Here is a 24,809-nt window from a genome sequence, read left to right on the forward strand (position 1 = left end):
TANNANANAATTTATCTAACCTAAAGAAAGAGATGCCCATAAATATGCAAGAACCCTACAGAACTCCAAATGGAATGGACCAGAAAAGAAACTCCTCCCGTTACATAATAGTCAAAACACTAAATGCACAAAACAAAGAAAGAAAATTAAAAGTAGCAAGGGAAAAAGGTCAAGTAGCATATAAAGTCAGACCTATCAGAATTACACCAGACTTCTCACCAGAGACCATGAAAGCCAGAAGATCCAGGACAGATGTCACCCAGATCATAAGAAAACACAAATGCCAGCCCAGGTTACTGTATCCAGCAAAACTCTCAATTAACATAGATGAGAAACCAAGATATTCCATGGGAAAACCAAATTTACACAATGTCTTTCTACAAATCCAGCCCTGCAAAGGATAATAAATGCTAAAGCCCAACACAAGAAGGCAAGTTACACCCTAGAAAAAGCAAGAAACTAGTCGTCTTGCAAGAAAACAAAGAGAAGACAAGCACACAAACATAATCTCACATCCAAACACGAATTTAACAGAAAACAACAATCACTATTCCTTAATATCTCTCAACATTAATGGACTCGATTCCCCAATAAAAAGACACAGATTAACAAACTGGATATGCAATGAGAACCCAGCATTCTGCTGTCTACAGAAAACACACTCCAGAGACAAAGACAGACACTACCTCAGAATAAAAGGCTGGAAAACAACTTTCCAAGCAAATGGTCTGAGGAAGCAAGCTGGAGTAGCCATTCTAATATCAAATAAAATCGATTTTCAACTAAAAGTCATCAAAAAAGATAAGGAAGGACACTTCATATTCATCAAAGGAAAAATCCACCAAGATGAACTCTCAATCCTAAATATCTATGCTCCAAATACAAGGGCACCTACATAATAAAAAGAAACCTTCCTAAAGCTCAAAGCACACATTGCACCTCACACAATAATAGTAGGAGATTTCAACACCCCACTCTCATCAATGGACAGATCATGGAAACAGAAATTAAACAGAGACATAGACAGACTAAGAGAAGTCATGAACCAAATGGACTTAACAGATATTTATAGAACATTCTATCCTAAAGCAAAAGGATATACATTCTTCTCATCACCTCATGGTACTTTCTCCAAAATTGACCATATAATCGGTCATAAAACAGGCCTCAACAGATACAGAAAGATAGAAATAATCCCATGTGTCCTATCAGACCACCACAGGCTAAAGCTGGTCTTCAATAACAATAAGGGAAGAACGCCCACATATACATGGAAGCTGAACAATGCTCTACTCAATGATAACCTGGTCAAAGAAGAAATAAAGAAAGAAATTAAAGACTTCTTAGAATTTAATGAAAATGAAGGTACAACATACCCAAACTTATGGGACACAATGAAAGCTGTGCTAAGAGGAAAACTCATAGCTCTGAGTGCCTGCAGAAAGAATCAGGAGAGAGCATATATCATCAGCTTGACAGCACACCTAAAAGCTCTGGAACAAAAACAAGCAAACACACCCAGGAGGAGTAGAAGGCAGGAAATAATCAAATTCACAGCTCAAATAAACAAAGTAGAAAGAAAAAGGACTATACAAAGCATCAACTGAACCAAAAGCTGATTTTTTGAGAAAGTCAACAAGATAGATAAACCCTTAGCCAGACTAACGAGAGGACACAGAGAGTGTGTCCAAATTAACAAAATCAGAAATGAAAAGGGAGACCTAACTACAGAATCAGAGGAAATTCAAAAAACCATCAGATACTACTACAAAAGCCTATATTCAACAAAACTTGAACATCTCCAGGAAATGGACAATTTCCTAGACAGATACCAGGTACCAATTTAAGTCAGGTACGGAAAAACCATTTAAACAAACCCATAACTCCTAAAGAAATAGAAGCATTCATTAAAAGTCTTCCAACCAAAAAGAACCCAGGTCCAGATGGGTTCAGTGCAGAATTATATCAGACCTTCATAGAAGACCTCATATCAATACTTTTCAAATATTCCACAAAATTGAAACAGATGGAGCACTACCGAATTCCTTCTATGAAGCCACAATTAATCTTATACCTAAACCACACAAAGACCCAACAAAGAAAGAGAACTTCAGATCAATTTCCCTTATGAATATTGACGCAAACATACTCAATATAGTTCTTGCAAACCGAATCCAAGAGCACATCAAAACAATCATCCATCATGATTAAGTAGGCTTCATCCCAGGGATGCAGGGATGGTTTAATATACGGAAAACGATCAACGTAATCCTCTATATAAACAAACTGAAAGATAAAAACCACATGATCATTTCATTAGATGCTGAGAAAGCATTTTACAAAATTCAACACCCCTTCATGATAAAAGTCCTGGAAAAAACAGGAATTCAAGGCTCATACCTAAACATAGTAAAAGCTATCTATATACAGCAAACCAGTAGCTAATATTAAACTAAATGGACTAAAATCAGGGACTATATAGGGCTTCCCACTCTCTCCCTACTTATTCAATATAGTTCTTGAAGTCCTAGCCAGAGCAATCAGACAAAAAAGGAGATCAAAGGGATACAGTTTGGAAAGGAAGAAATAAAAAAAAAATCACTATTTGCAGATGATATGATAGTATATTTAAGTGATCCCAAGCGCTCCACCAGAGAACTACTAAACCTGATAAATACCTTCAGCAAAGTGGCTGGGTATAAAATTAACTCAAATAAATCAATAGCCTTCCTCTACACAAAAGAGAAACAAGCCGAGAAAGAAATCAGGGAAATGACACCCTTCATAATATTCCCAAATAATATAAAATACCTTGGTGTGACTTTAACCCAGCAAATGAAAGATCTGTATGATAAGAACTTCAAGTCTCTGAAGAAAGAAATTGAAGATCTCAGAAGATGGAAAGATCTCCCATGCTCATGGATTGGCAGGATTAATATAGTAAAAATGGCCATTTTACCAAAAGCGATCTACAGATTCAATGCAATCCCCATCAAAATTACAATCCAATTCCTCATAGTGTTAGACAGAACAATTTGCCCATTCTTCTGGAATAACAAAATTTCCAGGATAGCTAAAACTATCCTCAACAATAAAAGGACTTCTGGGGGAATCACTGTCCCTGAACTCAAGCAGTATTACAGAGCAATAGTGACAAAAACTGTACGGTATTGGTACAGAGACAGACAGATAGACCAGTGGAATAGAATTGAAGACCCAGAAATGAACCCACACCCCTATGGTCACTTGATTTTTGACAAAGGAGCCAAAACCATCCAATGGTAATAAGATAGCATTTTCAGCGAATGGTTCTGTTTCAACTGGAGGTCAGCATGTAGAAGAATGCAGATTGATCCATTCTTATCCTGAACAAAGCTTATGTCCAAGTGGATCAAGGACCTCCACATCAAACCAGATACACTCAAACTAATAGAAGAAAAAGTGGGGAAGCATCTTGAACACATGGGCACTGGAGAAAATTTCCTGAACAAAACACCAATGGCTTATGCTCTAAGATCAAGAATCGACAAATGGGGGGGATGTTTGCCCGGAAACCGGGAAAGGGAATAACACTCGAAATGTATATAAGAAATATTCAAGTTAATAATAAAAAAAAATAATAAAAAAAAATAAAAAAAAAAAGAATCGACAAATGGGATCTCATAAAACTGCAAAGCTTCTGTAAGGCAAAGGACACTGTTGTTAGGACAAAACGGCAACCAACAGATTGGGAAAAGATCTTTACCAATCCTATAACAGATAGAGGGCTTATATCCAAAATACACAAAGAACTTAAGAAGTTAGACTGCAGGGAGACAAATAACCCTATTAAAAAATGGGGTTCAGAGCTAAACAAAGAATTCACAGCTGAGGAATGCTGAATGAGTGGGAAGCACCTAAAGAAATGTTCAACATCTTTAGTCATAAGGGAAATGCAAATCAAAACAACCCTGAGATTTCATCTCACACCAGTCAGAATGGCTAAGATCAAAAACTCAGGTGACAGCAAATGCTGGGGAGGATGTGGAGAAAGAGGAACACTCCTCCATTGCTGGTGGGATTGCAGACTGGTACAACCATTCTGGAAATCAATCTGGAGGTTCCTCAGAAAATTCTACATTGCACTCACTACCTGAGGACTCAGCTATACCTCTCTTAGGCATAGACCCATAAGATGCTCCAACATATAACAAAGACACATGATCCATTATGTTCATAGCCTTATTTATAATAGCCAGAAGCTGGAAAAAGAACCCAGATGCCCTTAACAGAGGAATGGATACAGAAAATGTGGTACATCTACACAATGGAATATTACTCAGCTATCAAAAAAACAATGACTTTATGAAATTCATAGGCAAATGGATGGAACTGGAAAATATCATCCTGAGTGAGGTAAACCAATCATAGAAAAAATACACATGGTATGCACTCATTGATAAGTGGATATTAGCCAGATGTTTGAATTACCCTAAATGCACAGAACAGATGAAACTCAAGAAGGATGACCAAAATGCGAAAGCTTCACTCCTTCTTTAAAAAGGGAACAAGAATACCGTTGGGAGGGAATAGGGAGGCAAAGTTTAGAACAGAGACTGAAGGAACACCCATTCAGAGCCTGCCCCACATGTGGCCCATACATATACAGCCACCAACTAGATAAGATGGATGAAGCAAAGAAGTGCAGACGGACAGGAGCCAGATGTAGATCGCTCCTGAGAGACACAGCAGAATACAGCAAATACAGAGGCGAATGCCAGCAGCAAACCACTGAACTGAGAACAGGACCTCCGTTGAAGGACTCAGAGAAATGACTGAAAGAGCTGGAAGGGGCTTGAGACCCCATGTCAACAGCAATGCCAACCCACCAGAGCTTCTAGGGACTAAGCCACCACCCAAAGACTATACATGGACTGACCCTGGGCTCCAACTGCATAGGTAGCAATGAATAGCCTAGTAAGGGCACTAGTGGAAGAGGAAGCCCTTGCTCCTGCCAAGACTGAACCCACAGTTAACGTGACTGTTGGGGGGAGGGCGGTAATAGGGGGAGGCTGAGGAGGGGGACACCCATATGGAAGGGGACAGGAGGGGTTAGGGAGATGTTGGCCTTGAAACCGGGAAAGGGAATAACAATTGAAATGTAAATAAGAAATACCCCTTTTAATAAAAATGGAGAAAAAAAAAACCCAAAGACTACATGAAATTTTTAGGCAAATGGATGGAACTAGAAAATCTCTTCCTGAGTGTCGTATCCCAGTCACAACGAACACACATGTTATGTCCTCACTTATAACTAGACATTAGGACAATAGTTTGGAATACCCTAGAAAGAATTCACAGACGATATGCAACTCAAGAAGAAGGAAGAACAAAATGTGGATCTTTCAGTTCTTTTTAAAAATGAGAAAAATACTCACAGGATGAAATACAGGGACAAAGAGTGGAGCAGGGACTGAAGAATAGGTCATCCAGAGACTTCCCCTCCTCGGGATCCATCCTATATGCAGATGCCAAACCCAGGCACTATTACTGATGCCAAGAAGTGCTTGCTGGCAACCTTATAGGGTTGTCTCCTGAGATGCTCTACCAGAGCCTACCTGATACACATGAAGATGCTTGTAGGGAACCATCAGACTGAGCATGGGGACCCCAATGTAGGAGTTAGAGAAAGGATTGAAGGCACTGAAGGGATTTGCAACCCCACAGGAAAAACAAAAATATCGATCATCCAGACTTCTTCTCCCAGGCTCCCAGGGATTAAACAACCAACCAATAAGTACACATGAAGGGACCTATATTTCCAGTTGAACATGTAGTAGAGGATGGTATTGTCCAGCATCAATAGGAGGAAATGCCCTTGGTAACATTAAGGCTCAGTTCTCCAGTGTAGGGAAATGCCAGGATGTTGAGGTGGGAGTGGGTAGGTGGGAGTGGGAGTATCTTCATAGAAGCAGGTGGGGAGGGGATGGATAATGGGAGAGGGGGTAAGGGGATAACATTTGAAATGTAATTACATAAAATATCCAATAAAAACCTCAGTATATTAAGGAAGGTATTTTCACCAAATCATAGGTTCTACCACTGTGGAATAAACAGCAAATGTACAAAAACAATGAATAGTCATCGCCCCAATGATATTTTTAAAAGTTTCATTAATTAAAAAAAGAACAAATGTCTGAGTTTGTTTTCTATTGCCAGGGTAGAATACAGAGATGTGGTTATACATAACACACACAGATTCTGATGAGTCCTGTTAGTACAGATAGAGTAAAACACTTCTCATATGAAAATTGGGTTCAAATTTGTAGGGATTGTATGACAAAGGAGAGGCATATGTGGGGATAGATTAACCCAGATTACCAATGTATGAAAGTTCCTTATGGAAATAAATTAGTTTGACCTTAAAAATATAACTTAAATAAAATTAGGCTATTGATTAATGATATTATAGTCCTCAGAGGACATGAGTTACTAAATTCCAATCCCAGTTCCAAGCATGGAGCACCTGCCAAAGTGTTATTGGTCATGGTGGAAGCAGAGACTTCAAATCCAAAGAAGCCTGTTGCCGTTGTGCTTCATAGTCTAAAAGAACTAGAGTTAGATCCTGTTGCTGAAGACACCTCATTTTTTTTGTTCAGGATTTAAAGAAACCAAGTTGTAACAGTCATGACATTTCATCTCTGCTGGCTATGTTTCATAGTACTAGGACTTGGGGAGAAAAGCCATCAATGGAAGTAATCCCTGGTGTTGAAACTAATTGCTACAATACTGACTCGCCTGGGAAATCATGCTCCCTAGTGTAATAGTTGCATGAAAATTATAGGGTGACATACAGTTCTATGATTACTATTGAGGAATTTCTAATTAGATTTGAATTCCACAGGAGGTAGTTTATACTTTGTACTCTAAAAGTGTTCTAGAGCTTATGGCATAGGAGGTCATGGGCCCTAGAAAAGGACCCATTACTCTTTTTTTTTTTTTTTGCTAAATGGACAGATGGTTAAACTGCCTTCTGAATATACTCATATATCAACCTCAACCTTGTCCAAATAGACTTTTCTGTGCAGTGATCAGCAATTAACATAGATTCAGGGTCAAAATTCTAATTAAATGTGTGTTGAGTACTTGGTCCCAAGTGGGATCTCTAAGTGCGTTTACCAAGGCTTTGGGATGTCAAGTGAGTTGGCAGAGAGAATGAAAGAGTGTGGGGGAGAGAAGAGTGAAGTGAGATGTGCTTTTCTGAACATTCCATGACCGTTGTACTCATGAACTCAATATAGATACAGTTGCTTATGCAAGACATGTACAGGTGTAAGCCAGAAAGATCAGTCAATATTTTGCCAGACAACAATGACTGGTGTGAGAGTCTTAAATTAAACGACAATGAGTAGCAGACAAATCAACACCAATGATAACATCAACAAAACAAAAAGGGGAGAGGACATGAGAGCGGGAGGGCATGTGCTGGAGGGTGTTCTGGGGGAGTTGGGAGTGGATATAATCAAGCTACAGTATAAAAAGTATGCCATTTTCAAACAAAAAATTTGTTCTAGACCTGTAGAACCAGACACAACCCCCGTCCACGGTGGTTACTGCACAGTAGCTGCCAGTGATCCTGATCTCCTTCTGAGTCTCCCACCTGAGACAGACCTGATTACACTTTATCTCATCCAGATGGCATGGCAGCCATCCCCTGCCCTGAACTCTGTCATAGCCAACCCACATACCTTAAGCATCCAATCCTGATAGTCCAGCAGTTGCTTCAGAGTGATTATGATCCCCTGCTTCTTCTCTTTTTGGCCCTCACTAGATCATAGCACTCTCCCCACTCTATTCCAGTCATATGGCACAGAGACACACTTTTTTCCCCAGAGCTGAGGACTGAACCTAGGGTCTTGGGCTTGCTAGGCAAGCACTCTACCACTGAGTTAAATCTCCAAACCTGAGACACGATTTTTAAACTATACATTCTCTGTGTGTTCCCTGACACAGCCATCGGACAACTCTGGTCAACCTATGGCTGTGTGCATCACATATATCTTCCAGGCTCACCTGGTGCTCAGACACAGTCTGGTGAGTTTGTCATCCCCTGCCCTGAATGCACCCTTTCCACCCACCAGACCCACCCCAGGTCCTACAAGCCGAATTCCAGCCCAGGCTGGAGAGGTCCACCTGCACCCTTTTTAGCCCCAGGTTCAGGCTGTGTAATACACCCCAAGTGTCAGCCCAACTCGGTATGTCTGTATCAGACATAGAACAACAACAACAACAACAGAACAAAACTCATATGCCCAGGTCTCATTGCAAGTACAAGAAGAAAAGTCAAGACAACATTTGCTGCTTCCCAATCCACCAGTCCAAAGAAAGACTCTCCAGTGACAATTATCAAGATGAACCAGGACAAGGAACTTAGTGGTAATCATGGACCTCAGAGAGTAAGGGAGTTTAAAGAAGTCAGAGACAAAGGGCTCAATGAACTTGAAGAGATTGAACTGGTAGAGATGGTACGTGCCCAAGCGATGTGCAAGAGAACAAGAACACAATGCTGAATGAAACAACAATGATTTAAAAACTGTGATTTGAAAACAGAATTAAAAAGAGACAGGAACATCTAAGGAAACTCAACTGAGTGAAAGTCAAATTGAAAAATTCAACAACACAATTACAAAACTCAAAGAAAGTCCTATAATTAGAATGCATTACATAGAAGATAGAATATAAAGCATAGGAATTAGACCACAGAAGTAATTAATATTTAAAAAAATCCTGAAATTAACATTCAGGAAGCGTGGACCCACCACAAAATGACAAAGCTTCTATTTATAGGTAAAAGTGAATGGAGGCAGGGGACTCCCAGGTCAATGCACAAACCAGATCTTCAACAAGATCATAGACATCGGGAAAAACAAACTCCTATAGATACAAAAAACACAAAAATCAAAACCAACCAACCCATCAACCAAAAAAATTCCCAATAGAAAGGATCAGAAAAGCAACTTCCCATGACAGAGAGTCACAATACTAAACATACAGAAAATAGAGTGTTTACTGAATGCTTCATGTAAGAGCAAAAAAAGTCAGGAGACACAAGTCACATCTGATGGAAAAGTCATCAGACTGATATGAAGCCAGAGAGAGGAAGTTAGAGGAATTAATTGGTTTCCTGGTATTGGTGGATGTGGAGCCTGCACCATTTATTTTCTGTAACTAGGCAAGACTTCCAGTTGTGGAATGGGAAACCAACCCACTCAAAAAACCTTTGACCCATAAGCTGTCCTGCCTGCAAGATGTGCTTGAGGGAGTGGCCAATAAATGACTGTTCTAATTTGAGGCCCTAGCCACCAGAGGGAGCCCATGCCTAAAGCGCCTGAATGGCCAAGAACTTGAAGCTTGATGGCCCAGAAACCTAGGGTAGAACCAAACAGGACTGAACAACAATGAAATATCAATGAAATGATTCCTAACAATACTCTGCTGTACTCAGAGATTGGTGCCTAGTTCCATCACCACCAGAGAGTCTTCCTCCTGAAGCTGATGGGCGAAGATGCAGAGACCCACAGGCAAACATAAGGGTAAAGACACTGCCTTAATTCCAAGTGTCTCCAGGGGGCAGTGAGACTGCAGGTGCAGGATTTTTAGGTGGAGCTTGGTGAACCCCTTGGGAGAGAGAGAGAAAGGATAGTAGGGAGCTAGAGGGGTCAGGACAACAGAACACAGCCCATGGAACACAATCAACTAAGCAAGGTTCATAGGGGCTCACAGAGACTGAAGTGGCAATCATGGAGCCTGCATGGTCCTGTGCTAGGTCCTCTGCATACATGTTGTATTTGTTTAGTTTGGTATTTTAGTTTGGACTTCTAACAGTAGTAGAGGCAGTGTCTCTGATTATTGTCTGTCCTTGAGACCCTGTTCTTCCTACTGGGTTACCTTGTCCAGCCTTGATATGAGGGTTTGTGCCTAGTTTCATTTCATCTTGTTATGCTGTGTTCAGTTGATAATCCTGGGAAGCTTATTTCTCTCTGAGGGAAATTGGAGGAGGATTGGATTGGGAGGGAGATGTGTAGGAAGGAATTAGGGGGAATAGAGTCTGAGGAGACTGTGGTCAGATGTATTGCAAGAGAGAAGAATTTATAAAAAGTAAGAAAGAATTTGTCCAGTTAATAATTGTTTTTACAAAAATATTTATGAATCATAACAGTGAAGACAAAGCTACAGTTCTTCAACTATGAGCCCTTACCTCTCTAAGCCTTGCTTATTTTTGTCCCCATGGTGGGACAATAATACTTTCTCTCTCTCTCTCTCTCTCTCTCTCTCTCTCTCTCTCTCTCTCTCTCTCTCTCTCTCCCCCCTCTTTCTCTCTCCTTCTCTCCCTCTCAAGGCTGTCTGTGAGATTTAAGTGAAGCCCTAGCATGGGACCTGGCATGAGCGGTGTGCTCAGGACAGTCCTGATGACGCCTTGGTCACTTGAACAATGAGGAATCCTGTGGTAATGGATTCTTCTGTTTGTTAGTTCCCTGCGCAGAAAGTCAAACTGTGTTCTCATGATGGAAGACACTACCCTTAATTCCAGGGGCTGTCTGGGAGCAGTGGTGAGGTCCAACAGTGAGATTCCAGGGGCAGAATTTCTAGGGTGCTGTCTAGGGCTCCCCGGTTCTTGGGCTCTTGCTGGGCACTTTGCCCATGTCTTTGTATCACCATAAGGAACTTATGTCATTTGGGCAGTGACTTTAAACTTTCAGCCAGAAGTCAACTTGTCCCTTCCTGATTGCTAGTGATGGGTTGGCTTGAGGTTTCCAATCCTCAGTCATTCCTTCTGATATTCAAAGATTGGGTAAGTCAGACTGGACACTCATCGTGTGGTGGGTTAGGGCTGGAAAAGGTTGGCAAAGGAGTGCACAGGCTCTCAGTGTAAAATGACAGGGAGGAAGCAACTAGTTATAGAACTCCCACAGGGCTTCTGACACTTGTACTTTGAACTCTTACAATGATCCTGTGAGATGGTGTGAGAGCTGGCATTCTCAATGTCACAGGGTCTAGAAGCACTCAGCACAAATATCCCTGGGAAGGTTTGTGAGGGATAGGTTAGGTTAACTGAGCTAGGTCCACCCCATTTGTAGGTGTCACCATTGCAAGTGCTGAAGTTCTGGACTGAATGAGAAGGAAAATTGATCTGAACAGCAGTATTCATCTGTTTCTGTCTCCCAACTAAATACTTGTGACCAGCTGTGTCAATCCTTGTTCCTCTGACCTTTGTACCTGAAGGATCATTCTTGATCTGTGAGCCTTTCCTGTAAAAAACAGCTTCCATCATAAAAACATGATAAACCACTAGTAGTCCTGGGTAATAACTTTAATAGATCTCACTGTGTAGCTCAGGCTTATCCAGTTCAAGGTGTGGTGGGAAGAATGGACTTTGAAGGATAAGGGTTGGGTATAGGCAGGACTTTCACATTTCAGCAGCAGATGGAGGAGGAGAAAGTCACTCCTTAGGTACGAATTTTTCTAGATCCCAGACCCACGTCTGTCTCTATGTGCTGTGAGTTTGAACAAGTTGACCTCTCTCTAGACCTTGTGCACTGGAGAGAGATGGTTGCTTTGATCCTTGAGAAGAGGAAGTCTTTGTAAGTGCAAAAAATTAAGGAAACGCAGAAGAAACTGGCTGAAGTTGAGGCAGGAACATACACTCTTCTCAGGTCCTTCTCAATAGATAAGACCTTCTTGGAGCTTCAGGAACTCCCTGACCCCCAGGATCTTCAGTGCCCACTCAGATTCTGAGCTGAACTCTGGGTACAGTTGGGACAGGCTTACTGCTCTCTCACATGGTTTCCAGTTTCCCCATCTGTCAAATGCAACTTCAGCACTGCAGAGCCCAGAGGATCATTTCTAGCCTGTGACTCTTAGCACTCCACCATGTTGCTCTGGCCTTGCATTTGAGTTTCTTGTCCAAGTTCCCCAGTCAGGGGAAGGCTCATGTAGGAAAAGCCACATCTATGTGGCTCAACAGCCCATCCACAGCTCTCAGAATAGTTAACCTTTTCTTCTGCATCTAGATTTGTTAGATTTCAATTAATTTCTCCTTTAAGATCTGACAATGTCTCCAAGGTTCATGGTCTGAGCTTGGTAGTTTCGAGGAGCTCTATAGGGTAGAGGACTGCATGTTGAGAGTCTTCTCTTCTCTTCTCTTCTCTTCTCTTCTCTTCTCTTCTCTTCTCTTCTCTTCTCTTCTCTTCTCTTCTCTTCTCTCCTCTCCTCTCCTCTCCTCTCCTCTCCTCTCCTCTCCTCTCCTCTCCTCTCCTCTCCTCTCCTCTCCTCTCCTCTCCTTTTCTGTCATCTCCTTTCCTCCCATCCCCTCCCCCTCTCTTTCTTTCTTTTTTTCCCAGGGTTGAGTAATGAGGCAGAGTGTCCTCTGGGAAGGAGGCAGTGGTTGTGTGTTGGTCAGAGAGACAGGAGTAGGAGGCAGGGAGAACTTCTGGGGTTCTTCATGCTTACCCTCATACCCTTCTCCATGGTCACTTGGGGGACAATGAAGCATTCACAGGTGCTGCTATGAAACTGTCCTGCTCTGGGACCATGAAGGCCACACACCTCTCTTGGGTGTACTCTGGTCCTCTTTTTGCATCTCTATTCCTTTCTGTGCCTCAGAGCCACATATAGTGGATTCTGTCTCACAAGGTTGCACACTATAATAGCAGCAGCAATAGCATGGGCTTCTATTTAGAATTATTGAGCATTTATTGAATATCAGACTGTTCAGTATTTGACATGGATTATCACTCTCAACTGCTAAAACTAAGGAGACAGTCTTCCTCTTTCCCAGATGGATACATTGAGGAGGATTGGAGCTCTAATATCTGGACTTGTAACATTGGTGTCACTAATTGAGCCTGACTCTCCCCACTACAGTTTCAGAGTGCTCCTTCTGGGGTCTTTGAGCACCACCTGGGAACCTGAGCATGTACTTCTGTAGGGCAGCCTGTTCTCTAGACTTCAGTTAGGAGCTTCTGAAAGCCTTCCTATTCCAGCGTCTCCTGGGCCTGACAGGAGGTTGGCCTGCCCATGGAAACCTTGGCAGGAGGGCTCAGTGGTGATGAAGGGGTCACAGAGTGATGGGTTGGGGTTCTTGGTGTACTTACCTAGCTTAGAGTCCCTCTTTATCTTGAGAGTGCTGCGTTTCATCAGCTTCACCTCCATATTTTTCTTTGTTTTCAAGATGGGGTCCACGTCCTGTTAACCCACAGCCCTCTGACTCGGCTCCTTCCCTTAATCCAGAACCACCTTTGTGTTACTTTACTGCTTGGATGGAGATCCTTCTGTGGTGATAGAGGCCTTGGATACAGCTTCTCTGAGCAGTTTGTGCTCTTATTGCTTCAAGCCTCTTCTGTTATTGCAAGCAGGAGGCCAGTGGCTTCTTGTATCTGCCAGACATTTCTACTCCGGGAATAGGTATTTGATCATAATGGATAGAGGAGACCTAGTAATAAAAGAAAGCAGACAAATCTTTACAGGGTCAGATGAACCTTTGATCAGAACAATTGAAAGACACGTCTTTCCTGGGAGCGACCATTGTGTTTTCAGGCAGGGGCTTGGGCTTTGTAGGAAAGAAGAGAGAACTGTAAAATAGGGGTGTTTAACAGTGGGCATGTTTAATGCTTCACAGCTGATTGATACCAGCAGATGTTCTAGCTGCTGTGTTGGCTTTTGTGAAGGCAGGTCTGTTTAAAGTTGTACTGAGTTAGGAGCTTGTCTGCTTGTCTAAGGTTTTTCTTTTAGGTCATTAAGGTTATTTAACTCACCCACCGACAGATAAAGGAATGGGTGTGTGTGTTCTCTTACTGATTGGTTCCTGAGGAAGGGGGATGATGGAGGTGGAGCTTCATCCCATGCCTAGGGGTTAAGAGGTGTGTACATTGTGGGTCAACTTCATGTGCTGCAAAGAGATTTTTAATTTGATCTACTCTGCTGGATCAGTTATGTGATTGCTGCCATTTACTTCTGGAGAAACCTTTGCCAACAGGAATTAGACAGGAGGCTGTGAACTGTACAATGAGATGGAGGATAGGGGACTCAGTAGGCCCCTAGCCATGGCAGCCACTGTCCTAATATGGACCGAGTAATGACAGTGATTGGATCCAGGAGGACTTTGTGTATAACTTTTAAAGGAAAAGGTAAAAATGACATATGAGGATAAGGAGAAATAGAGAGATGAAAGGAAGGAGCAAAGTGAGATGGTTGGGGTTATCAATCTCAAGGCAACTGTGTTGAGGTATCTTGTGATTTCTTCTCTAACTTTGTCTAACTGCTCTTGGGAACCTGGGCTCTCCCACACCACTCCCTGTAAATAGCATATATTATATTTAGTACATATCTCATCCCTGGTTCTCCTTCTGAATATCTCATCATTCATGACACTTATTCCTGCAGATTCGCGGCAGAGAGAGGGTGCAGGATAGGCTGTGACAGAAGCAGGCACATGAACCAGACAGGTGAATCTAGCTGTCTATCACCCACCCGAGCTGGCCTGCAGGTTCTCTTAAGCAGAGGCTGGGGCCCTGTATCCTGGCTCTTAGGACAAGATCCTCATGTCAGCCACAGTCCACCACAGTGGAGTCAGGTCAGCCCTTATCTTCCCACCTAAGTGGTTTGGTGGACTCTGGGTCCCACTACTTACCAGAATCTTCTACGAGGCCCACTGGAGTGTGTGTCCTTGAATAAGCTTCCTCAGCCAGGAAACTGTTCTTCAAATGTGAAGGAGACTCTGGACCCTTATCGGAAGGCATCAGAGAGCCTGCGCAGATGTAAGTTGAGCATTATTCAGGTTATTTCCTGTTAACTCTGCAGTTGCCTGAGCTGCAGGGAGTCAGGCTGAGCGAAGTTCATCCCGGTTTTCCGAAGCCCTGCCTGCCTGCCTGTTGGACTCATGTCTTAGCTCAGTTCCTTCCTCCATTAATGTGGTACAGGTTTGAGAACAAGTCCCAGGCCAGCAATAGCTCCTGGATTCCCCCAGAATGTGCTCAGAGTATTTTTGCTTCCTCTCCTTCACTGTAGCCTGCCCAGCCACAGGCTGTTCATTTTAGTAAGTGTATTTTAGGACACAAACCCTGTGTAATTTTTTTTGACTCCTAAAGTCTCCTAAATGTCACGTTCAAGTTTGATTCTCACCAATACCGTATTCTTTCCCTGTAGGAGCATGGTGTGTTTGCATATTCATATGCAAGTAGACTCACGTGTATGTGACCTGAAAGCTTATGGATTTGACTATTCCAGCCAACCAGATGACCCAGAATACTTCCTGTTTCACCTTTCTGAAATGTGAGGTTACAAGACTGTAACCATGTCCAGCAAGCATTTGTGATGTTGCTGACAACACTTAGCTTGCTGTGGTGATTGTTAAGGTCCTTGTGCCCAAGGTAGTGCCTGACACACAATATCAGCACAATAGATGCTCAGTCTCTGAGAGGTGGTTAATTTTTTAATATTAACATTATTTATTTGTTTATTTATTGTGTGTTTGAGTGTGTCTGTGTTGTGCATGTGTGTGCATGTATGTACATGTATGCTCATGATGTAGTGTACATGTAGAAATCATAAGACAACATTCAGAACTTAGTTCTCTTTCCACCTTTGTTGCACCCTGTGATTGAAATATGACATGATACATGTTGTATCAATGTTTTGTTTACTTGTTTGTTTTAATTTTTATTGGTTGAGAATTTCACATCATGTAACCTAACCCAATCCCACTCTTATGACCTTAAGGCTGGATCATTCATGCCCATACCATCAGGGCCAGCTCCACCATGCTGCCCTGGTGAGGTGGAAGGCCCACTGTCCTTAGGGCTGCAGTAAGCAAAGGTCTGGGCTATCTCTTCTGTTCTCACTTCCTCTGAACAAGCTCACCTGAACCCTGGCAACCAGGGTAAGCTCTACCTTGCTGCCCAGGTGAGGTGCAGGGCCTATTCTCCCAGGTTTTACAGCAGGTGAGGAACAGTTCTCCTATTCTCCAAAACCTGGGACCAGCTTTTCCCCTGCCATAGGTAGAGACAAGAGCAGGACTGTAACTCCCACAATCAAGGCCAGGTCTACTTTGTTCAGGTGAGGTAGAAGGCACAATCTCCCAAGTCCTGCAGCAGGTGAGGAGCAGGGCCAATTCTCCAGTTATTATGAACCCAAGGTCAGATTTCCTGCCTGCTTCAGATGGTGAAGGAAGAGGACAAGGGCAAAGGGGATTATCTCTCCCTCATCCATGCCACTCTAGGGGAGACAGTTACAGGGTCACATTCTCATACTCATAACTTTGGGGCCTGCACACCCACAACACCCACAATGTTTGGGGCATGTTCTCTCTAGTACTCCAGCTGTTTAGGGGTATAGTCAGCCCTCCTGCTCTGCTGATCCCAGGTCTTGTTCTCCCATGATGCACAGGAGAAGGGTGGGGCCAGTGCCGCAGAGCACTCAGACATCAGTACGTCCCTGGACAGCAGCCCAGGTCAGGGATTTCTGCTTGGCCTCTGGTGGTAATTGATCCCTGCTGCTGAGTACCATAGATCCTGAAGTAAACCCAGAGGCAGCACAGGACAATACCCCACCACGGTCCCTGGTGGCAACACTGGCTACTCACATTGAGCTTTTCCTTAGTACCCTTGAATCTTCATTTCTGCCTCTCTTCATTGTGTCCTACTGTTTCTCTTCCATTTCTCCACCCCTTACTTGCTCCTCTTAGTGGCATGAAGGATATGAGTGTCAGAGGAGGTCTCAGTAGTGCAATGCCCTGCCCATGCTTTATGGCTCTGGACAAAGATCATCTTGGGCATGGTCTGCGCTTCCTGCTCCCTGCAGGCCTGCACAGTGCAGACTGGGTGATCTAGCTCCCTGTCCAGGTCACATGGCATCAGACTGGTGGTTGTCTGTGTCTAACTCTTGACCCCACCTGGGCTAGCTCCCAACCCTGGGAGTCCACAGGACTGCCGGTTGTCTCGGGCTTGCTTTGTTTAGGGACTGTTAGACAATTAATCATTCAGATGTCCATAGGTTAAAACACTGAGCGTAGACATAGGCTTTCTCCTCTCTGTCACCTACTGACATACATATGACACAGCAGCCACACTTGCAACACCTCTAGGGGAAGGTACTTTGAGAACCTTTTCCTGGGACAACATGATTGATACAGAATGAAAATGTCCAACTCTTTGAAGAATTGGATTGGTATTTTGATGGGGATTCATTGAATCTGTAGATCGCTTTTGGTAAAATGGCCATTTTTTTATATTAATCCTGCTAAATCATGGAGCAGGGAGATCTTTCCATCTTCTGAGGTCTTTCTTCAATTTCTTTCTTCAGAGTCTTAAAGTTCTTATTGTACAGATCTTTTACTTGCTTGGTTAAAGTCACACCGAGGTACTTTATATTATTTGGGTCTATTATGAAGGGTGTCGTTTCCCTAATTTCTTTCTCAGCTTGTTTCTCTTTTGGGTAGAGGAAGGCTACTGATTTATTTGAGTTAATTTTATACCTAGCCACTTTGCTGAAGTTGTTTATCAGGTTTAGTAGTTCTCTGGTGGAACTTTTGGGATCACATAAATATATTATCATATCATCTGCAAATAGTGATATTTTGACTTCTTCTTTTCCAATCTGTATCCCCCTTGATCTCCTTTTGTTGTCTGATTTCTCTGGCTAGAACTTTAATAACTTTATTGAATAAGTAGGGAGAGAGTGGACAGCCTTGTCTAGTCCCTGATTTTAGTGGGATTGCTTAAGTTTCTCTCCATTTAGTTTAATGTTAGCAACTGGTTTGCTGTATATGGCTTTTACTATGTTTAGGTATGGGCCTTGAATTCCTATTCTTTCCAGGACTTTTATCATGAAGGGGTGTTGAATTTTGTCAAATGCTTTCTCAGCATCTAATGAAATGATCATGTGGTTTTGCTCTTTCAGTTTGTTTATATAATGGATCACGTTGATGGTTTTCCGTATATTAAACCATCCCTGCATGCCTGGGATGAAGCCTACTTGATCATGGTGGATGATTGTTTCGGTGGTGCCATTCCTGAGCAGTGTTCTGGGTCATGTAAGAAAGCAGGCTGAACAAGCCCTGGAGAGAAAATCAGTGAGAAACACTTCTCCATGTCCTCTGCTGCAGCGTGTGGCCTTTGGTTACTGCCCTGTCTCCTCAAGAAAAACAGTAAGGTGTATAGTGAAGTGAATGCATTCCTCCCCAAGTAGCCTCTATGAAATCCTGGTATTTATCTCAGCAACAGAAAGCAAATGAGGACACATCCTCTGTTGCAACAAAGTTTACTCCAAGATAATTATTTACTAAAGGGAAATTATATAATAATACTGGTTTCTTAAAGAGAATGGCATAAAGCATGACTGGACTTCTTTGATTTTCACGAGATTTGGGCTTTTTTCAAGTATTTAATATTTAGAATATATATATATATATATATATATATATATATATGTATCAAAGTTTCCACTAAAGTGAAGTACATTGAAAATTTTCTGCCAATCATGATTATTTTAGAATTAGAAGAGGTTTAAAATTTTTAATTTTTAGTTAAAAACGTGTATTCCTATCACTTTTAGATACTTATTGGCTGCCTCCCTTCCCTCCTCCCATACCACCCCTTACAAAAACCCCTCCCCCACTCTTTCAGTTCTCCTCAGAGAAGTCCCCACGGAATACCCACCCCACTCTGGTATATCCACTTGCAATAGGCCTAAGCCCATCCTTTTTACTGAAGCCCAACCATTAAGTTCAGTTAGGGGGAAGGGATCCAAAGGTAGGTAACAGTGCCAGAGACAGATTCCTCTCCAATTGTTCATGGACCCACATGAAGACCAAGCTGCACACCTGCCACAATTGCATAGGGGACCTAGGTCCAGTCACTGCATGGTCTTTGGTTGGTAGGTCTGCCTCTGTGAGTCCCCATGGTCCCTGGTTAGTGTACCCTGTAGGTCTTCTTGTGGTGTCCTTGACCCCTCCGTCTTGCTCAACTCTATCCCTCACTGTTCTGCAAGCCTCCCAAGCATCACATGAGGTTGTCTGTGGGTCTCTGTATCTCTTTCCATCCACTGCTGGATGAAGCCTCTCAGGAAACGTGATGTTAGGCTCCTTTCTGCAAGTGTAGCAAAGTACCAGTAACAGTGTCAGCGCCTGGCTCTCTTACATGGGATGTGTCTCCCATTGGGCCAATCATTGGTTGGATATTTTTTCAATCTCTGATCCATCTTTATTCCTTGATTAAAAATAGTCATAGAGTAAAAAATAAGAATTTCTTTTTGAAAAACCTAAAACACTGGAATTGTCAAGAGCAAAAGGGTTTAGGTTTTAGTATTCCAATGTATTTCCTGGAAGACACCAAAACATTCTAGGATCGTAAGAAGGACCAGGCTGGAAAACAAGCTACTTACACCCTGGACCACTCCACCCAGCTCCAGTCAAGAAGCAGGACCATTCTGCTTTCTCTTGTGACTATTGGTATTAGGTCACACAGATAAGCACATTATATGGACAGCTAGGCCACTGATAACTTGATATCAAACAGTCTTTAGCAAACAACAATAACAACAACAACAAACACAAACAAACAAACAAACAGACAAATCTTTCCCCTGGCAGACCACCAGGTAAGCAGATAGTTGCCATTTACATCTTCATCATAGATTTCCTCTATGTGACACTTAAAAAATGAACCCTTTTGTGTATTTCTTTTTAAATTATTGGTTTATGTTCAACCTAATGTAAAGTCTCCATTTCTAAATACTTTTACTGTCCCTTTTTTGGGCTTATTTTTTTCCATCTTTATTAACTTGATATTTACATTTCGATTGTTATTCCTTCCGTCTCCTGGGCCAACATGCCCCAACCCTCCCATCCCCTTCTATGGGTGTTCTTCCTCCCCATCCTCCCCCATTACCTCCCACCAACAATCATGTTCACTGGGGGTTCAGTCTTGGCGGGACCAAGGGCTTCCCCTTGCACTGGTGCTCTTACTAGGCTATTCATTGCTACCTATGAGGTTGGAACCCCCTTTGGGCTTATTAAAGGACCTGACATCTCCTGCAGTGTCAAGTGTCTCTTGCAGGTCCCACAAGGTGTGTTTGTATTAAGGGGACACCAGCTGTGCAGGCTGCAAATTGTATCTTGAGATACCCAGCCTAGAGAAGAATAACACTACTTGCAAGAAAATTAATATTAAGCTGTTCTAGTCACTAATACTGTTTCCCCTGCAAACATGACATTGTCTGACTGAAGCAACCAGTCCTGACCACTGTCTAGGCACCTTGTCCTCTGAAGGAGCCAAGTTGAGAACCTTGGTTATGGACACTGTTTTACTGCAGATCTGCTGTTGGCCACAGAAAATCTGTTCTGTCAGAGCTTGTGTCTCTGCTCATCCTAACCAAATAAGTATGGAGGCATGGGTCAGACACAGCACTCGGGGAACTTGAATTGCAGTAAGGAGACAGAGAAAGGGATGTGAACTCACTTTAATATATTAATAATTCATGGAGTCTAACATATTTCCATTTTACAAGATTTAAGATCCTCACCATATAAAATGTATATTAAGTATTGATATTTTAGCATTTTTACTTGTTTACAAATAAGCCCACTGTGTACTATCTGCCATACACATTTAAGAACCAATGTGTCATATCTGTTATACAAGTTTAAGAACCGTGATTGACAGTTCAGTGTCTCATATCTGTCACGCACAATTAAGAATCTGGACTCGACCTGTAATTATGTTATTTGTTTAATTTTAAGTTATTTCTAAACTTCTGATGAAGTCAATGTCACAGGGAGGAAGCTCAAAACTTTGAATTTTCCAACAAAACCCTGGAGGCTTCTGTGTAAGATATCTGGACTGAAGCTGCCTGCCTGTGACCTAGTAAGGGCAGGAGTTAGAATGAGAAAAATACTGTTCTCCAAAAGAGAAAGAGATGCAAGGTGCAGAGATCCCAACAGCAGAGCAAGCACACCTGCAGAGACAAGAGGAAAAGAGGGGACACTGAGAAGCTGGCTAACTGTTCTGTCCATGGCCCAGGCAGGGAGGGATGTGAAGCATGATCCAGAGAGAAAGCCTTGTAGCCTGGGGAAAGAGACTGGCAGGGGTGTACTCCAGACCAAGCACACAGCTTTGCAAGCCTCAAGTCCAACTGTGAGTTTTGGGGAGATAATTCCTCTTGGAGATAAATGAGCAGTAGAGAGGAATCCAATTTTGTCTTTCTCTTATAAAGTTCAACACCCTCCTCACATATTTATGTGTGATTGGATGTGCATCTGTGTATGAGTGACTATTAAGTAGGATGTTGGGTCTGTGGGCTTGGTGTTATACACAATTGTGAGCTGCCTAAGTGGGTGCTGGAAGTAGGACTCTGACCATCTCTAAGAGCAGCTCCTAACCACTGAGACTTCTGTTCAGTCATGTGTTCTACCATCGAACATCAGTTTCTTAAGCTGTGACTCACATCTCCATATGGGATGATGTAACTGAATGTGGAGGCTTTCAAATTCATCACACGAACAGAAGGCTTGTGCATATGCAACTGCCCAAGAGTAACTCACGATGTGCACTGAATCTGAGGTGTTTCTGGCAGTGAGTCCCATGTTGCATCACGTGACTTCTCTACATATCTGTTTGACCAGACAACCTGTGTTTTAAAAGTCCTCTTCCTTTCATATTCATGAGACATTCATTTTCCAGCGACAGCCATCATCTCTTTGTTTCCATTCTCAGGTTCCCCATCCTGCTTGTATCATGATAGGTCAAGTTAGGTTGAGGCTGGCCAGTCTGACCATCAGAGAAAGTTGGACAAGGCTTGATTAGACTTGTTGGCCCCATTGAGTTTTTCCTGAGATGCTCAACTCACATGACCATCTGGCTGGGGAAGCCAGAGGGGGAACATCTGAATCCCCAAGTGGTGTCCTGGAAACAGTGCCATCAGAAAAGAAACTCATGTATCCACTGGTTATAGAAGAAATTAAGTGCCAAAGGGAGTTCAGGCAGATGAGTGCTCTAAGGAGATTGCTCACTGATGTCAGTGTCTCAAAGAGACCCCACCTGACAATTCAAGGAGGTCCATGACCAGGTGAGGATGGGTCTCCTTCAGAGCTTGGTAGAACTGGTCTTTGCAGGCTCGACTCCAGGACCGGCTGAAGCTGAAAAGCTTCCTCATCTTGTCTTGGTTTGTGGTCTCAGCCCTCACTGCCTCACAGGAATCTTCACTCAGCACCAGACTATGCAGCTTGTCCAAGAGAGGGTCCACTGATGTCACCCGGGCCACCAGCTGCTCCTGATGCTGGTCCACAATGTGTAGTAAGGAAGGAACATCTAAGGGTAAAGATGAGAAAGTCACTGAGCAAAGCAATGCTCCTTTGGGGTATCTGACTGACTGCCCACTTCTTGCTCTTTTCCCATAGTTGCTCTTTTCTTCTGCACCCCTGTCTCCCTTCTTTCTCTGGAAGGCCAGTAGAAAAATAGCACCAACTTCTTAAGGACAGGTATCAGTGTGACACTCTGCATAAGCAGGAGGAGCAGGTCTTGGTGGGGTATTCAGTTTGGGAGTGAGTAGAGTTATTGTCACCATGGGAAGCAGCAAGAGGCACGAGCAGAACTCTGCCCTGAGTATGAGCCTTTCCTACATTCTGATGAGGTTTGTAAATTGAGGCTCCCTCCTTCCACTCTGCCTTTCTCTCAAGGATCAGATGATGTACCAGCAGAATACTATTGGCTTCTCTAGACTAGAGTTTATACTAACCTTTCAGGGCTGGAGCAATCCTGGGCAGTGCAGATCTGATGTCTCCTGGAAGAAAGGAGAGATGGAGCATCTATAATGATGTCCACATCAACACTCAGTGCATTATGTGAATCTCTTACACATGCCCAAGATTTTGAGAATGAACTACAAACACTTTGATGTAATTCAGAAAGTGAAGAGCTTTTTGTCCTTGTTTGATTTTTTTATACTCAAAAGACAACAAACTTGTGTTCTGTATTTGATGGTAGAATTAAGATGAAGCAAGACAGAGCATATGGGAATAGTGAGTGAATTTCTTTCACAAACGAAGAAGATTAATAAACTGCAGGTCATTGATAGGCCTCACGAGTTTGAGAGGCCCCTACATTCACTGTGCTCTAACAGTTTAGGGAAGTCAGCTTAATAATCCAGTCTTCGTATTGGAAAGCCTTGGATCCATTTGTATGAAAGAAAGTTGATATGGATCACAACCCATGCTAGGTGGACCATCTTGGTGCATCCTGTTCTGTAGATAATAAAATGTAGCATCTAATGAAGAAAGTGACAGAATGACCATGAATTTTAAAGCCACCATGTAAGACTGGGGATACCAGTGGGTGATGATTATAATCTTCCAATACCTGAATATTCTACTATATGTAAAGTAATAGATCTCAATGAGTGCCAAAAGGAGAAAATAAAGAAAAACATGTGGAGGTTGGGCATGGTGGCACATGCCTTCAATCCCAACACTTTGGAAGTTGAGGCAAGCAGATCTTTCTAAGTTCAAGTCCCTGGCTTTTTACACAGAGAAACACTGTCTGGAAGTATCCACCCAAGCCCCACAAAATACAGGGAAAGTGCTGCTTAATATAAAGAAAAATAGCATCCTTGATCCTATCAGCTAAAGGTCATACTATGAAATGTGTGTCAGGTGTTTACCGGGAGTCCCAAACCCTCGGATCCCGGACCGCAGCAGCTGTCTGCTCCCAGACCCCGTGGGAGAGAGACCTCACCGCCTGGTCAGGTGGGCACTCCTGAGGCTGCAGATTGGAAGAGACCACCAACACTGCCCACCCCTGCCCACATCCCTGGCCCAAGAGGAAACTATATATGGCTTCTGGGTTCCCGTGGGGGAGGGCCCAAGAGCGGCAGGACCCCTGCGCCTGAGACACCGCTGGAACCTGAAGGGACAGACCAGATAAACAGTTCTCTGCACCCAAATCCCATGGGAGGGAGAGCTAAACCTACAGAGAGGCAGACACGCCTGGGAAACCAGAAGAGACTGCACTCTGCACACATCTCTGACGCCAGAGGAAAACACCAAACGCCATCTGGAACCCTGGTGCACGGAGGCTCCCGGAAAGGGCGGTGCAGATCTTCCTGGTTGCTGCCGCCGCGGAGAGCTCGTAGGCAGCACCCCACGAGCAAACTTGAGCCTCGGGACCACAGGTAAGACCAACTTTTCTGCTGCAAGTGACCTGCCTGGTGAACACCAGACACAGGCCCACAGGAACAGCTGAAGACCTGTAGATAGGAAAAACTACACGCCCGAAAGCAGAACACTCTGTCCCAATAACTGGCTGAAAGAAAACAGGAAAACAGGTCTACAGCACTCCTGACACACAGGCTTATAGGACAGTCTAGCCACTGTCAGAAATAGCAGAACAAAGTAACACTAGAGATAATCTGATGGCGAGAGGCAAGCGCAGGAACCCAAGCAACAGAAACCAAGACTACATGGCATCATTGGAGCCCAATTCTCCCACCAAAGCAAACACGGAATATCCAAACACACCAGAAAAGCAAGATCTAGTTTCAAAATCATATTTCGTCATGATGCTGGAGGACTTCAAGAAAGACATGAAGAACTCCCTTAGAGAACAAGTAGAAGCCTACAGAGAGGAATCGCAAAAATCCCTGAAAGAATTCCAGGAAATCATAAATAAACAAGTAGAAGCCCATAGAGAGGAGTCACAAAAATCCCTGAAAGAATTCCAGGAAAACACAATCAAACAGTTGAAGGAATTAAAAATGGAAATAGAAGCAATCAAGAAAGAACA

The 24,809-nt window shown here is 43.0% G+C and overlaps 1 protein-coding gene and 1 non-coding gene across 2 annotated transcripts in view; both read right to left on the reverse strand.

The window, feature by feature from the left end:
- LOC116910289 (NACHT, LRR and PYD domains-containing protein 1a-like) overlaps nt 1–22,427 on the reverse strand; it is a 58,409-nt gene extending 35,982 nt beyond the window's left edge. The window contains exons 1-3 of the mRNA XM_032914161.1: nt 22,403–22,427; nt 22,071–22,340; nt 16,928–16,995 (exon numbers count right to left, since the gene is read on the reverse strand). Coding sequence (XP_032770052.1) covers nt 16,928–16,995; nt 22,071–22,340; nt 22,403–22,427 — 363 coding nt within the window. The remainder of the gene's footprint in view (nt 1–16,927; nt 16,996–22,070; nt 22,341–22,402) is intronic.
- Nucleotides 16,995–17,126, reverse strand: LOC116910709. Its single transcript, XR_004389236.1, has one exon. It is a non-coding gene; the product is annotated as a small nucleolar RNA SNORA17 (small nucleolar RNA).
- Nucleotides 22,428–24,809: the final 2,382 nt, after the last annotated feature.

The sequence above is a fragment of the Rattus rattus genome, chromosome 9 (genome assembly GCF_011064425.1).
Source record: "Rattus rattus isolate New Zealand chromosome 9, Rrattus_CSIRO_v1, whole genome shotgun sequence".
Lineage (NCBI taxonomy): Eukaryota > Metazoa > Chordata > Mammalia > Rodentia > Muridae > Rattus > Rattus rattus.